The sequence below is a fragment of the Crassostrea angulata genome, chromosome 10 (genome assembly GCF_025612915.1).
Source record: "Crassostrea angulata isolate pt1a10 chromosome 10, ASM2561291v2, whole genome shotgun sequence".
In the NCBI taxonomy this organism is placed as follows: Eukaryota; Metazoa; Mollusca; class Bivalvia; order Ostreida; family Ostreidae; genus Magallana; species Magallana angulata.
In genome coordinates this window covers 14,451,905-14,466,674 of record NC_069120.1, presented here as the reverse complement: position 1 = coordinate 14,466,674, position 14,770 = coordinate 14,451,905, and the positions used below count along the sequence as shown (strand labels likewise).

The 14,770-nt window shown below is 32.6% G+C and overlaps 1 protein-coding gene across 2 annotated transcripts; it reads right to left on the bottom strand.

Annotated features, from left to right (window-relative positions):
• Positions 1-687: 687 nt before the first annotated feature.
• On the bottom strand, positions 688-12,793 carry LOC128165365 (TPR repeat-containing protein DDB_G0287407-like). 2 transcript variants are annotated; one of them, XM_052829788.1, is made up of 23 exons: positions 12,707-12,793; positions 11,936-12,090; positions 11,640-11,708; positions 11,168-11,277; positions 10,807-10,940; positions 10,224-10,354; positions 9,892-9,990; positions 9,589-9,744; positions 9,326-9,462; positions 9,026-9,137; positions 8,314-8,421; positions 7,941-8,114; positions 6,989-7,176; positions 6,697-6,866; positions 6,039-6,210; positions 5,387-5,504; positions 4,441-4,569; positions 3,810-3,928; positions 3,545-3,677; positions 3,201-3,317; positions 2,875-3,018; positions 2,564-2,644; positions 688-2,412 (listed from the first exon to the last, which is right to left on the bottom strand). In XM_052829788.1, the coding sequence occupies exons 2-23, from the start codon at positions 12,059-12,061 to the stop codon at positions 1,546-1,548; spliced, it is 3,594 nt and encodes a 1,197-aa protein (XP_052685748.1). In that variant the 5' UTR covers positions 12,062-12,090; positions 12,707-12,793; the 3' UTR covers positions 688-1,545. The 2 variants fall into 2 exon arrangements, with proteins under 2 accessions (XP_052685748.1, XP_052685749.1); XM_052829789.1 differs by having other exon boundaries at positions 12,659-12,729.
• Positions 12,794-14,770: the final 1,977 nt, after the last annotated feature.

Sequence of the window (14,770 nt, the reverse complement as noted above, 5' to 3'; positions counted from 1 at the left end):
AACATGGAAAAACGTGTTACATGTTTTCTAACAAGTAAACAAGTGTCATATTTGGTTTTTTTTCAGTACTTATACACCAGAATAGACTTGCAACTCTATCAATGGAACACAGTAATCAGGATTTATTCCCTTCATTAATTATGATAGAGCTTGTCATTATTAACAAATGTAGTACTGGTAGTCATTCCTCCTTATCTCAAACTCAGTGGAAATGATATTAAACTTATCTTCCTTAAAATAAATACAATTGAAATACAAACCTTGCTATCTCAAACTTCATTATGCCAAGACTGAATTTGTTTTCCTCTTACTTTTCTACTCTAGTCATCAAATAAATGTCATAACTTAAAACTTGTCTCAGCATTGTCAATAGACATCATTACCATCTAATTAAGATTGAGTAACTACAGCCACTGATTATCTCAAACTCTAGAGTCTGAAAATATCAAGACTTCCAGACAAAACAAAATACAAGATATTCAGGCTAAAATTCAGTAAAAAAGTAAACAGTTGGGGAATTTACCGGTAACTCAAATCGAAATATCCACGACATTCAAGACATTGTTCAAGAGACAATGTAAATAGTTTTAAAATATAATAACAATTCTTACATTTTTATCCTTGCAATAAGCATTAGAATTAAAAACACACCACTTAGAAGTACGGTTTAAATATACTCAACAAAAATTCATGGCTTAATTGATAGCAAATTTATTTCATAACTTTAGCTGATACATGAAAATGTATAAGCACTTCAAAATTGGGCATAAAAAGTAAACGTTTTCCCATTGATAAAATACATTCATTTGAAAAGGACTATAAATTTTCACTGATAGAAAGTAAAACAGACATATATTACCAATAGGTATTTTCATTTTCAAATACACTAATGTAACTTTTACTTTGTCTCAGACATGGTTTGAATTTCAATCACAAATATAATTTAAAATTTTAACAAAGGGCTCATGGACCACATTTATCCCACCTGAACAAAGCTCAAATAACCCAAGCAATCAGTTATGGGTCATAATTTAGATTCATACTGAATTTTGTGTACTAAAATAGAATTAAAAATAAAACTAAAATGGAAGCTCTGATTGATAAAGTGATATAGAATTCAGCATGACAAGTACGGTAAAACTTCATCATTATGCATGTAATGAGCTTTAGGGTAAGAAAGGTGCTGTAATGGTACCAAGTTCAGCAAAATTGTCCTATCAGTAACAAAAACAGATACAAGAAAAACTTTGATCAGAAACTCTCACAAGAGCCTTCAGCTCAGCTGAGAGAAAAACCACAAAAATAGTAAATTATGCTTGCAGAGAGAAATAAATGTACCACATACATTTGTAACAACTCTTGTAACAATAAAGACAAAGTAAATTTTCTTTTTGAAATATCTTTAAACAAAACATGCTATTTAAATAACAGTGTTCACGAAACACACAGTAGGGGCAAATAAGTTTTCCAATGACTGTTTTATAAAAAGTATACATGTCTTTTAGACTTGAAATTTTCTTTTGTATAGGTGTGACAGCTGTGTTATTAGTTTCTATCCCTAGTCAGCTGTCTATTCAGGTCCAGTGGAGCTGTTTCACTCTCAGAGCTACTGCTTTCATGACCCTCCCACCTATCCTCATATCTATTGTCACGCTCCGCTGCATGTTCCACATCCCCTACATTAATTTCATGTGCAGCAAGCTGAACAATTTCATCGTCATCATCACTGTCATCTAAATTAACATTGAATTCATCTATCACAGGGTCATTAACTGCATTGAATACATAGTCCTCGGCATAAAGCTCAGACTGATCATCATGCATATCTTCACTTTCATCTTCACTACTTGAATTGATTGGTAACTCGGAGGAATACCCATTCATAAGTGCCTGAGAATTTTCTTCTTCATTCCTGTCCAAATTTGAAGATAGAATTCCAATATCATTAGTGTTGTTTTCTCTCTCTATGCTAGCACTACTGCTGCTGTTATTCAGGTTGGATGCCTCGTTAACAACTTCCACATCATCTTCACAGTATCTCTCCAGGTCTGAATGAGTGGACTGGAAGTTTTCCACATCAGCTCTCTCAGGCTCCTCCGGGTTTTCATCTGTGTCCTCATTCGAGTCCACCTCTGTGTTGTCCAGCACCTCCCCTTCTCCAAGCTCTCCTAGACTATTGGCTATTCTTTTGTATCTCGTCTCTCTTAACACACCTTTAGCACGCTGTGTCTTTGGATGATCTGGCCCTAATATCTCTTCACTTACTCGAGCCCACTTTTTGAAGTACTCGTACGCTTTCTTATAGTCATTATTATCCTCGTATACAATTCCAATGTTAATGTAAAGTCTTGATGTCAAGATGTGGTATTCCCCATACATTTGCATGCACAGATCTTTTGCAGTATTGTACAACTGTAATGAAGATAATAAGTAAGGCATATGTAATAACAATAAAAAAACACACCAAACACTACATATACAATGATTACTTATGATAGTTGAAGTGTTGTATGTGGTTAACTATATTTCATAGCATATAACATTGCAGTAGCAGGCGTTGTACCTTTAACTGTTCCATGCTACCCCTTGGTGCAAGTACCCCTTTAGTCATCTGTGCCTCTGCATAATGTCCCATGTCATTCAACTGAAATTTTAAACAGATATATGTACATCAAATGGGTCAAGAGCTGAGGCGTTACTAATAAATATTCCAATTAAAAAAAATTCACAGTGACCTTGAGAGTTTTATGCAAATGAGAACAAAGCCAGAGGCGAGTTCAACAAAGCGAGCGCTCACCAAAATACCCTATACCTGCAACACAAATTTTGGCGATTGATTGTGAGCACTAGCTCTGTTGAACTCTACAGGCTTACCTCTTCAAATATTTCCAGGGCTTTGTCGATGTATTTATTTCCTACAGCTAAGGCTTCTTCTCCAGAGAGTTCAGTTCCCCCTCCACAAGCCTCCCAACTCTCCATGTTAAAAGCCAGCTTCATAAAACTCATTCCTAGCTTAAACTGTTGAACCAAAATATCAGTAATCAGGTGCATTAATGTATTCATTTATTCATAACCCAGTAAAACAAATGTTTCTTAATGCAAACAACATTTAAAGAGAGATTGATTTGATCGAATATTAATACCACAATTTAGTCCTTTGTATTGTATTATCAATTGATTAATATACATGTACTTCATACTTTATGATAGTTTCCTGGCAAGGTTTTCCTTAGAGCTATAGATTTCTTTCCATAATGAATAGTCATCCTGAGATCAGGAATCTGACTTGGGCTGACAAAATCATTCAGCTTCAGTTTCTGTGCAAATAAAGAAATGAATATGCAGTGCAACTACTGTACATAACTATATGTTAAATTGAGTTGCTCTGTGTCATAGTACATGTACTGTATAACTGTTCATAAATTAAAGACAGGATAGGTACATGTACATATAAATTCAAAGTTAATTTATTCTGGTAAAATATCTTTTCAGGGATATATTTTACATGTACATGTACCGGTAATTTAAATTTTAGTAGTTATACCTCATCATAGATCTCCGCCATAAGGGCATAAAGTTCTACCATTCGATGAGGCCGGGCCCCTAGTTCCTTTTCTTCTATTTTTAGTGCTGTTTTTAACAACTCCAGAGCTTCTTGATATTTTCCTGCTTGAATTCTGCAAAAAAATTACATGAATGTTAAAATATGAATGTCCCTTTGGTGTTCCAATATGTATGTTCTTTTGGTGTTCAAGGATTACATGTATGTAAATTACTATGAAATACATCTATGTGTAATGAAAACTTACACAACTCTGCAAACTTTTTCATATCTAATAGAAATTGCCTCTTCATCAACAGCCTCATCCTCTTCATACATCTTCAGAGCTTTGTCATACATGGAGATCATCTCCAATGCTTTTCCAACCTGTTTGAAGGAGTAGTACAATATGTTCAGGTGAATATGTGTAGACATAATCTTAAATATATACCGGTATACTATTCAGTGAAACAAAGAACTGGTAGTTTTGAAATAATTGAAAGAGAAAATATCCAAAATGAAAGCACAATTTGATTATATTCACTGCAAACGTTTTCGCCATTCCTGGCTCTTCAGGCAGCTATTTAGTCATTTGTACATAAATTGCCAGAAGAGCCAAGAATGGCAAAAACATATGCAGTGAATGTGGTCAAATTGTGATTTCATTTTGGATATTACTATTCAGTGTATATACATGCACATGAATGTAGATACATGTGTTAAAACAAACATGTATGTACCACCTCCTGACAGTAAACACTGTATGATAAAGTCTGCAGCAGCTTCAACTTTTATAACTAGCAGTAGTAAAATGACTTTAAAATTAAAAGGAAAAAATTACATGTTTCATAAAATCATAAACATGTATTAATGAAGTGGAAGTTTGACTGACTACAAACCTTTCTCCAATATCCTAGCAGTTTTGAGCTGTATTCCTCATTATACAAAACATCAAACACCTTCCAATCACAGAGGCAGTGACTAAGCCTGTATTTATCATCTAAGCACACTAATTGGTATAAATATTCCTGAAAACAGAATATTTATGTATACTAATATTTCAATATTTTTCACTGATAGGATGAAATTGTAACAATTGTATGTAAGCTTTGGGCTTTATTAAGCAAAAGGATTACCGGTATTTACAACAAAATGCCCATTTACTACATTGCTCATCCAAGTAAAAGTTTTATTTCCTTATGAAAAATTCTAAATGCGAAATGGGGGGGGGGGGGGGGGGGGGGGCAGCACGAAAGAAATAAAATAAAAATTAATTGATTTGCACAAGAGTCAGAATCTACACTTTCTTGCTAGTACATACATGTATTATCACAAATCCAGAGAAGAAAATTTATTAAAAGAAATTTCCCTTTATTAGACTGAAGTACTTCAATTTATGTAATACAGGTAATTGGCAACCCTTCCAAAGCCCATATTATAATAAAAAGCATTGGTTGATACAATTTAGAATCTACTCTAAATAAAAGCCTCCTTTCTTCTCAATATTGGCATTTATGGTGTAGTAGTTCTTTATAAAATTAGAATATCTTTAAAGCTAACCAACCTATTTTATTGTTTCTAATCTCCCCACTTGAAAAGGATGAAACCCTCTATTACACAAATTACAATTTCTGTTCATCTAACACTACTTTGTCTCGAGTTTATTTGAAATTGGCCATGTGGTTCTAGATAAGATGTAAAAAATATGGAAAATTTACAGAGGACAAACTGACAGACTACAGGTGATCAAAACAGCTCACTTGAGGTTACGGCTAAGGTGAGCTTAAGAGCTACATGACTTTCACAGATATATGATACATATAAATACTGGTAGTTTAATTGTACCTCTACATATCTGTCTAGGTTGTCTGTACTTTCAAAATATTTGGCAAGCATTTTATGCCACCAGTAAAAGTTATCCTCCTTCTCTGTTCCACTTTCATTTTCACCTTGTTTAAAGAACCTGAAACATAAACATTATACACAGTGACTGTACAATAAATCAACACGTGTTATTTTCTATTAATTACCTAATCATTGTTATATTAAATTAGATTAAATATTTTTGTCTATTTTGTATGTGTATTCAGTTTTTCTTATCTATAAAAACCAATCTATTTAATAAACTGTTGTCAATAGACTGCGATCTATCAGATCGCTGGTAAATAGACTGCAATCTATTGAACACTACATACTAATTTATAAAATAATCCTTGGGCAATAGAACACACTGAGCTGTTCCCTGCAGGAAAAATATTCTGGTCTATTGACTGCTCAGGCATTAAATACAATGAAATTGTATTCTGTCTTTACATGTTCATCTTAATTTATTCTATATCCATTTTTAAAGAAAGATTTCATCAAATCATAAAATGTCTGAGAATGCCATTTTATTCTTTGTCGTTTATAAAAAGAAATATAATTGATAAAAATATAGCAGAAAAAAATATTCTGCAATGATCATAACTGTTTAAAAAAAATATTGAAGTACTCTGACCTATTCTGAACAGCATGGTGAAGAGTTTGGTGATACAGATTTAATCTCCCTTTGCCAGACTTTCCACACGGTGTGAGAAATGGCTGCAGTTGTGATAACAAAGCATTCCACTTCTCATCAGGAAGAGGTAGATTTTTTTTGGAAATTTCTTTTTCTGAGGATTCTTTCTCCTCTACAATAAATATCTTGAATTATATATTAATATTATAATACCATAAATTGCAAGTGTCCTCCACACCCATTCACTTACATTTTTTATGCCCATAATATGTCATAACCTGAAGATTTAAATATCTTGTGAAAATGTTTTTATCAATCACTTTGTCAAACTATCATTCAGTGGATAAAGCATCCAACTTTTGAACCACAGGTCTACGGTTCAAATATGACAAGGTCTTCTGTTTAGATTAAATGCAATAGAAATTTTGAAAATTACATTTTTTAACAAAATTGCTTTTTCCTGTCTTTTTCTCATTATACACATACAAGAATATCATATCTTTAAATGATACACTGGTATGTGTAGATGATAGAAACACATTCCCAAAGATTTTGAGGGTCATTAGCAAGTAATATCTTTGAATCATGTCGTGATATAGGACAGGTTAACAGATTAGTGATAAATCGAAAACTATCTGGCATATTTGGTTTATTAGACCTTTTTCATCGAATTCTGAAGGCGGCATTAAAGTTGCTGAATTCCCAAGTAACTGTCGTAACTCTTTCTCCATCAGCCCTGCCGAAGATGCCTCCAGTAAACAAATGGTGGCCATTGTTAAATCCCGCTCACTGGAACTCTCAAATCTTTTCAACACAGTTTCCATTAAACTACAAAACGTAATGCATTAAGTCTTAAAAGAGCAATTTCAGAATCCACGAATGCAAATTGAAGGCACTCGTCCATCATAACAACCTGAGTTGAAGCAATGGATATACTTAACTCCACTTACTTGAGAAGACCTTCTGGTAAAGATTCAATTTTTTTGTCAATGTCTTCCGAATTTTCCAAAGCACGAAGTTCTTCACATACAACTGTCAGCCACAGAGGATTACAGGAAGATTCCTTCCTCATGATTTTCACCATTTGATTTTCAGAAATTGTTTTTCCATATCCTTGTAACTTATCAGTCACAATTTTCTACAAAGTAGAGCATTGAAGCACATTTATTCCACAGTAAAAAATCTAAATTTCTGTTCATCCATGAGATCTCTACTTCTTTTTGACACATACATGTAGTTTTAAACATCAAAATATATGATCAGGATTAAATCTAATTGTATAGAACATTAAAAAATTTAATTATTAATTACTTTTACCTTTTAAACTCTGCAAAGATATCAATAAATTACCACATACTGTAAAACTTGTTTTATACAGATACAGCGAAATCTTAAACATAGCTAAATTTGTGGAGTCCTCAGCAAAATTCTTAACAAGCCTTGCAAACTTTTACAGCTATAACTAATTTGTTATAACGAATAAACGGATATAAAGAACTGAATTTGAGATCCGTAAAGATGAACAATAATGGAATTTACATCTATCATAATGAATTGTTTTATAGATTTAAAACCAATAGACATATTGACTTGTTTGAATTAATTTTATTTCACAAAAATTCCTATATTTACATGTACCATCCAAATATTTAATGTATATAGAGAAGGTATATTTTTTCATGTCCTCAGTAACCACAAATGGTAGTCACCTTGAAGAAAAAGTGTAAGGTGTATATGGTGAATTTGCTTAACTTATTACCAAATGAATTTGTTATAAGGTATAACGAATTACGGATATAACAAAGTAAATCCACTGGTCCCTAGGACTTTGCTACAACCGAGTTTTACTATACAGTATATCAAATACGCCTTGTAGATACAGCAATTAGAATAAGTAAAAACCTTTCTAGAATCCAGGTGCAATAATGGTATGGCACACTCTATAGGCTTTGTCTCTCTGCTAACCAATGTCTTGTGTTGAACAAAATCTGTCAGAATGGAAAATACACATCGCACTTGGGGGGCTAGTTTTCTTGGTAGCCAGGACATGACTCTTGCTGCCTGTTCATCTGCAAACTGTTGGTAGGAATGTTTGTAAAGATACCATTAGAGAATTAATATATCAGCATTACTTTTTCAGTTTTTCAAATAGGATCATCTGTTACTCTGAAATATCATTAAAATTTGTGGGTAAACTTTAACATTTTATTTGTTCATGCACTACAAATTTAATAGCCGTATAAAGATATCAGTACATTTTAGTTTGTTTTTTTACCTGATGTAGAGCATCAATAAACAATATCATAGGTTTTGTGTTAGGATTGGACAAAAGGCTACAACACATCTGGGCAGTGGCATCCATTCCGCGTGGAATGTTGTTGTCCTGAAAGATAAAGAATATAGTTCTGCCATTAGTTTGTGCTTATTATGCCTCTGTGAATATTTTCTATGTAAAATTACAACAAATAAACATGCTATTCTATCTAACAGTGAAATAGTTTCCTTGCTATCTGCCCATGGTGAATAATCATCGAAACTATTCACCATCGGCATTCAATTTCCCTTCCTTTTAAACACGGAACACCTCTGATGTAATCTGATCCCAACATTGAATTCAAAGTCCGATAACTATAATTTGTTTATCATCAAGAAATTCTGCATCGCCGACAAATAAAGTTTTCTTCGGTATAATAACATACCTATTCAGACGATAGCAAGTTTATTGTCCCCCTCGACAGCAACTTTTTCACGAGGCGAGAATAGTTGCTGTCTTGGGAGACAATAAACTTGCTATCGTCCGAATAGCCAGTAAATAGGTATATAATAACATACAGTGTACATTCAAATAGCATCAATTGTCATCAAAGATGAACAATAACTTAAATGACCAGTTCATATATACATTAAGATCAGTTTTTAAAAGTTAAATACAAGTATGTAATGTAATTATATATATAGAACATTTTTTATTCGAAAGAACACCTTACATTTAAGACCTCCATTTCTATAAGCAGTCTCTTTAACATGGACTCCAAGCAATTAGATCCCGGAACAGATCCAGTGAAATGAAAGAACACATTCCATCGCTGTCCATTGGGTCTAAAAAATAATAACCAACAGAAATCTGTACATATTTTTTTCTCTTCATGTAAAAAAAACATTCAATTCCAGATCCAGATTGTTATCATGTTACAGATACATGTATTTTTAAATAGATTGATTGATGTTTTGCAGTTATAATAGGAATCTGTTGATTGAAGTTGATCTGCTGTGGATTTGTAGATTACCCAGGGAACTCCTCATCCTGGACTTTGTTGTAGATGGAGAAGGCTGCTTGACAGAGAATGGACGACTTTCCAGCCCCGGCATCTCCCAAAATCAACAATGGCACATCCTTGTCCTCAATTTGGATATAGTTCTCTATCTATAAATTCAATTTTAAGTTTCAGTGAATACAATGATTATCCTATTGTTTGATATGCACATATCTATATGTATGTATATGTAAGTATATATGTGCATACATAATGCAGAGCAAACCATTGATTACATTTCTAATGATCTCATCTCGTCCCAGCACGTGTTGGCTTTTGTTTTTCATGTACTCTAAATGCTCCAACTTGCTGGGAATGTCATCAGACAGAAACAAGCGAGGCTGCTCTCCAAAATAATCGAATGAGATCCTTTGTTTACAAAAGTCCATAATCTGCAAAATATCAGCAAAAATCTACATGTAAATAACAGTTAAGAGGAAAATATATACAATCAGTCTCCTGTATCATAAAATATGGGTACACAAATCCATGTATATTCATTCAAAATCAGATAATTATTATGTTTAGGAATAACTTACCATTGTTTTGAAAGAAGAACTGAAAATAAGCTGAGGTTTTCTAGCAGTATTTGTTGAAGTATCACAGTATGTGGCAGAGTATTTCAATATTCTCTTAGCCTGAACAAAAAATAAGAAATGAAATTTCTCGTAATTGTTCTGTTTTAAAAGTACTGGAGGAACAAAACCATTATAATTGTTTAAAATTTAGTAGAATGATTACAATTTAAATATCCTGTAAATGCACTAATGAGTAGGAGAAACAGTTCTTTCATTCAGAAATGAAGATTTACATATTTGGGCCTATGTCATAGGGAAGTTAAACAAAGACTGGTGTTAATACTTTTCCTTACAGGGATCTTTTTGGAAATCTTGTCCTCAAACAGCTTCAATTTTTCTGATGCTGTACTTTTCTTCAGGAAGTAACTGGCTTCACTTTCTGGGATTTCATTTAAGAATGAGTCATCTCTGATCAGAAATAGAGCTGAAAAAAAATTAATACATGTATAAAATCAAGCTGTAGACACATATTCACATTGAGATTTATACATGCATAAAGGAATATATATACCGAACACTTTTTTGTGCGTCTAAAGATGAAAGATAAGGGGCATAATATTTTCATCTCTTCTGGCTCATCTTTTTTACACTTGTTGCCCATCTGCCCATTTTTCAGAAAACACAATATATGTACATGTATTTATGCCCGAACACATAGCAAGTAATGGTGAATATTGAAATAAACTGTATGTACTTCTTGTAAGATGTACTTCTTGTAAGCTATTCATAGCTTATAGTATATACCAGTATTATCATATCTGTAAGCTGTTTTTTACTGTATCTTATACAGTAATTTGTATTGTCCTGTCTGTAAGCTACTTATAGATCTTACAGTTCCAAATGTCCTGTCTGTGAGCTATTGATAGATTATCTTACAGTTCATATTGTCCTGTCTGTACGCTGCTTTCATGACTTCCAGATCTTCCACCAACAGTCCATAGGTCTCCATGTAGTCTTCCACCTCCTCATCTGGATACTCCTCCCACATAGGGATCCAGCCAATCGATTCACTGAGAACAATCAACACTCACTTTACAATAACACAATGTCAAATCTATCATTCCAATATCTATTTGACATTAAAAATCTGTTTTCTTAATTCATATTAATATGCACATTACCAAAATCTATGGTTACGATAAGAAGTAAGCATATGATTACTTCAGTATTATAACCCAGCCATTTATAACTTTTTATGTCTTATTTCATGTGAAACATGAATCAATTTACAATTTACCTTGTAATGTTGATAAATATTGGCATGATGCTACTGTGGTAACAGTTTTCAATGCTGGTCTGGGCCTTTTCAAGTTCATCCACATGACGATACTGAGGAGATTTAGACCCCTATACATTCAAAAGTTAACATAGAAAAGAACCAATGTAAAATCATTCAGTGATACGCTATACTTCAAAATAACAGTTAAAATGAAATAATTACAATTAGTTCTATATGCATGCATGATTCTGTATGTGATAATATTGAGATTTTTAAAAGAACTTTATTTTGGCACAAAGTTGTTTATACTAAATTTTAAGGACATATATTGAAATTTTCCACTCCTTCTACCAAGAAAAGTTGAAGGTATCTTACATTAATAAGTTCTTTCTTTAAAATCAGTGTGAGACACTTACAGCATTTTGACCTTTAGAAAAACACCAATTTCAAAAGCATGATACATGTATATTTATTTGATAACAAAACTTACCCATTTCACAAATCTTTCCTTCAATGTTAAATCTTTACTAGCGCACCAAGTCTTCAACTCCGGCAAAACCTTATCAATCAATAGATTAATGAAATAAAAATAGAAGTCCGTTCTTTCAAAATCAACATTTTGTTTGATTTGCTATAAATGTTGAAACACATTCAGTAACAATATAAAGTAGTTGATAACAACTGAGGCAATTGAAAATATAACTTTATACAAATCTTTGTTATGGTTAAAACACCTTTCAAAATAAGTAAAATACAAGAATATTATTTATGAAAATATGTGTGTACCTCTTGGTTCAAGTAATCTCTTTCTGAGTCAAACTCATCGGTAAAGGTTGTAACATAAAGTTTAATGGGTCTCTTTCCTTTCTGAGACACATTTTTCTTGGGCTGAGATGGCCCCCATGTAGCCATGTCTCATTTTCAACTGGTAGTTATCACCTCTATGACAAAATGAAAAACTGTTACAATAGAAGCAAATTGATAATAACTACGTAATCAGGTAATGATCAAAGAGTTATGTCCTTGACCTAAAAAATATCTCCTAAGATATATATATTTTCGTTGCAGTTTATCCAAAGATCAAGCAAGTGATAATGGTTTTGTTGTTCTAAATGCTTACAATAGATGAAATACCAAGAGCAACGAGCAATGTTGATCATAAACATGCAATCAACTGTGTACCAGGATTCATTCGAGAAATGCTGACCTTTTTACAATGGATTTACATGTATCTATTGTCTGACAATTGGAGTGACAAATGAATATTTATAATATGCCTTTCGTAACAACTAACTTCGTTGATATATCCACAATATTCGTTTAGTAAACAGTCTTGCTTTTAAACCCTTTTTCTATACGCACTTATTAAGTTAATATATATAAAACGGTTGTTTGTTGTCAATGTACACGAGACGCGATAGTACTAGATTCAGAATGAATATAATATTCATGCAATAGAAAACAGCTACAAAATTATAAAACTCTAACAAAAGACACAAAATATCTTACAAAGCAAGATAAAATTTTAAAAACCCAGCATCTAAATTACTTGTTTACTTTTTTCTCCTCTTTGATTTTCTGACCTCCAACTTTGAAGAGTTCCATTCAGCAAGTAGTTAGTTTGATCCTTGATCATTGTTGATCCACTTTTCGTCTCATTTTTTAACTAAATAATAAAAAAAGCACTTACAATGTTCATTGTTTTCATTGATTTGCAACATTTAGCTGATAAGGCGGACGATATCCCCATCAAGTTTGGAACAAAGTAGACGAAGTATTTTCAAATATTATTGAAAAAAAAACCACCAAAAAAAAATTTGTCTACTGTACAACCGGTTAAATTTCCCCCTATTTTTACAACATGGGATAAACACCAAAATTAAAGAAAATAATTCCAAAAGTTAAAAAGAAAAAAAGACAAAGCATTGAATTTCGTAATATTAAACCTATAGATTGATACGCACGCAGGGACTTTAATTTGTTTTTATGAATAGCGATAACTTTTTGAAACACAGTTTACCCCCCCCCCCCCCCCCCCCCCAAAAAAAAGAGAACCTTTCGTGTATAGACGTTTGGTCTTCTGAGTGAATATTCCCAGCTAGATTTATTAAAGAGGATGCAAACGTTTTGAAAATACCGTGTCCCAAAACATATATTGTTAATCTGTCTGCATGTTAATTACTTCTGGCATTGTTCCATATGATATAAAAATTGCTAGAATCAAACCATTGAATAAAAAATGTAATTCTATGGACAATGGCTTGTAGACAATAACTTGTCACTAAATTTTTGTAAAACTGAATGTATTTTGTTTGGAATAATCAAAGTACTGAAGTACTGACGGGAGTTGATTTTATCAATTATCATTTATTTTAAAATCAACTTATCTTGTGTGGCAATTAGTTTCTATTTTTATAGTCTGTATTTGAATTACGCACTTTTTTAAAATATGAATTTTCAGACTTTTCCGACAGGAATTTCGAGAAGTCCCCATGCATATGAATCATGTTGTGTATATTTTAAGATAGATTTCAAACTATGTATTAGTAATCGAAACAATTCTAAAAATTGTATGGATCCAAGCACTATTGATATCGAACTCTAGTCTCGATCAACCAGACGCTCGACTGTCTCCGTTAATCTTCCACAAGCAAGAGAGCCTCTCTGCTTGTCGGAGATTTACGGAGATGCCGAGCGTTTGGTTGAACGAGACTATATTAAACTCTGGCGTAGGAACACATTAGACTACAAAAATGTCTAAATTGTTCGTATTATATAAAATCTGGCTATTTTCAAAGTGTTTGTAGATAAGTTTCCTTGAAAAACAATGCTTCAGCATACATTACATCGAATTTTTCTATTATTTCAAGAACTAAGTCTTGTCAGCGGTGATGATTTGTGCTTAGGTCCAAACATTGTTTTACTTTCGGTTTCTGCGAGTAACTGCATAGGAGAGTTGATTAAAATCAACTCCCAAAAACTTCTGAAATGTACAAGATTTTCATATTCAATGTAACGATCATATTATAAATTCCACAGACAAGGTAACATATCTAGGAGTTATTAATCAATTTTTGAGTGGAGAATTTATTGGGGAGTTTATCATACAAATAGTAAATTTATAACAGGTTACTTTTTATGTAGAGACAAGCTTGTTTCTAAGATTGTTAGGGTAACCGTTATTAAAATGCTGTTTTGCGCCGCTCTAATACAATGTCACTTAGATTATGCGTGTTGTGCATGATACACTGGGTTGTCAAAATGTTTTAAAAAAGAAAAAACATATATGTCTAAACAAAATGGTTAGGTGAATAGATATTATACCTATATCTCCATTTTATACTGTAAATTATAAAGTCAGACTTAGTTCACTTGATATTTTGAATGTTGAAGACGGGGTTCGACAGCTTAATTAGACTAAACCATGTACATAACATCTCTCATGCTGGTGCACCGTCTTACTTACATGAAAATTTTACACTGAGATCAACTGTATCTGTAAGAAACACTAGAGCATCTTCAAATGAAGATATTTTTTTTACCTCGGGTCAAGACATGTCAAGCTGACACCTTTTACGACTATGGTACATGTATAAAAGACTGGAATTTTTTTACCATCAC

Excerpts from the sequence above, each read along its gene's own strand:
- LOC128165365 (XM_052829788.1), bottom strand. The coding sequence starts at position 12,061 with ATGGCTACATGGGGGCCATCTCAGCCCAAGAAAAATGTGTCTCAGAAA. Across the intron at positions 3,929-4,440 it reads TGCTAGGATATTGGAGAAAG|GTTGGAAAAGCATTGGAGAT; the intron begins GTTTGTAGTCAG and ends TCCTTCAAACAG. Across the intron at positions 2,413-2,563 it reads GTAGCATGGAACAGTTAAAG|TTGTACAATACTGCAAAAGA; the intron begins GTACAACGCCTG and ends TCTTCATTACAG.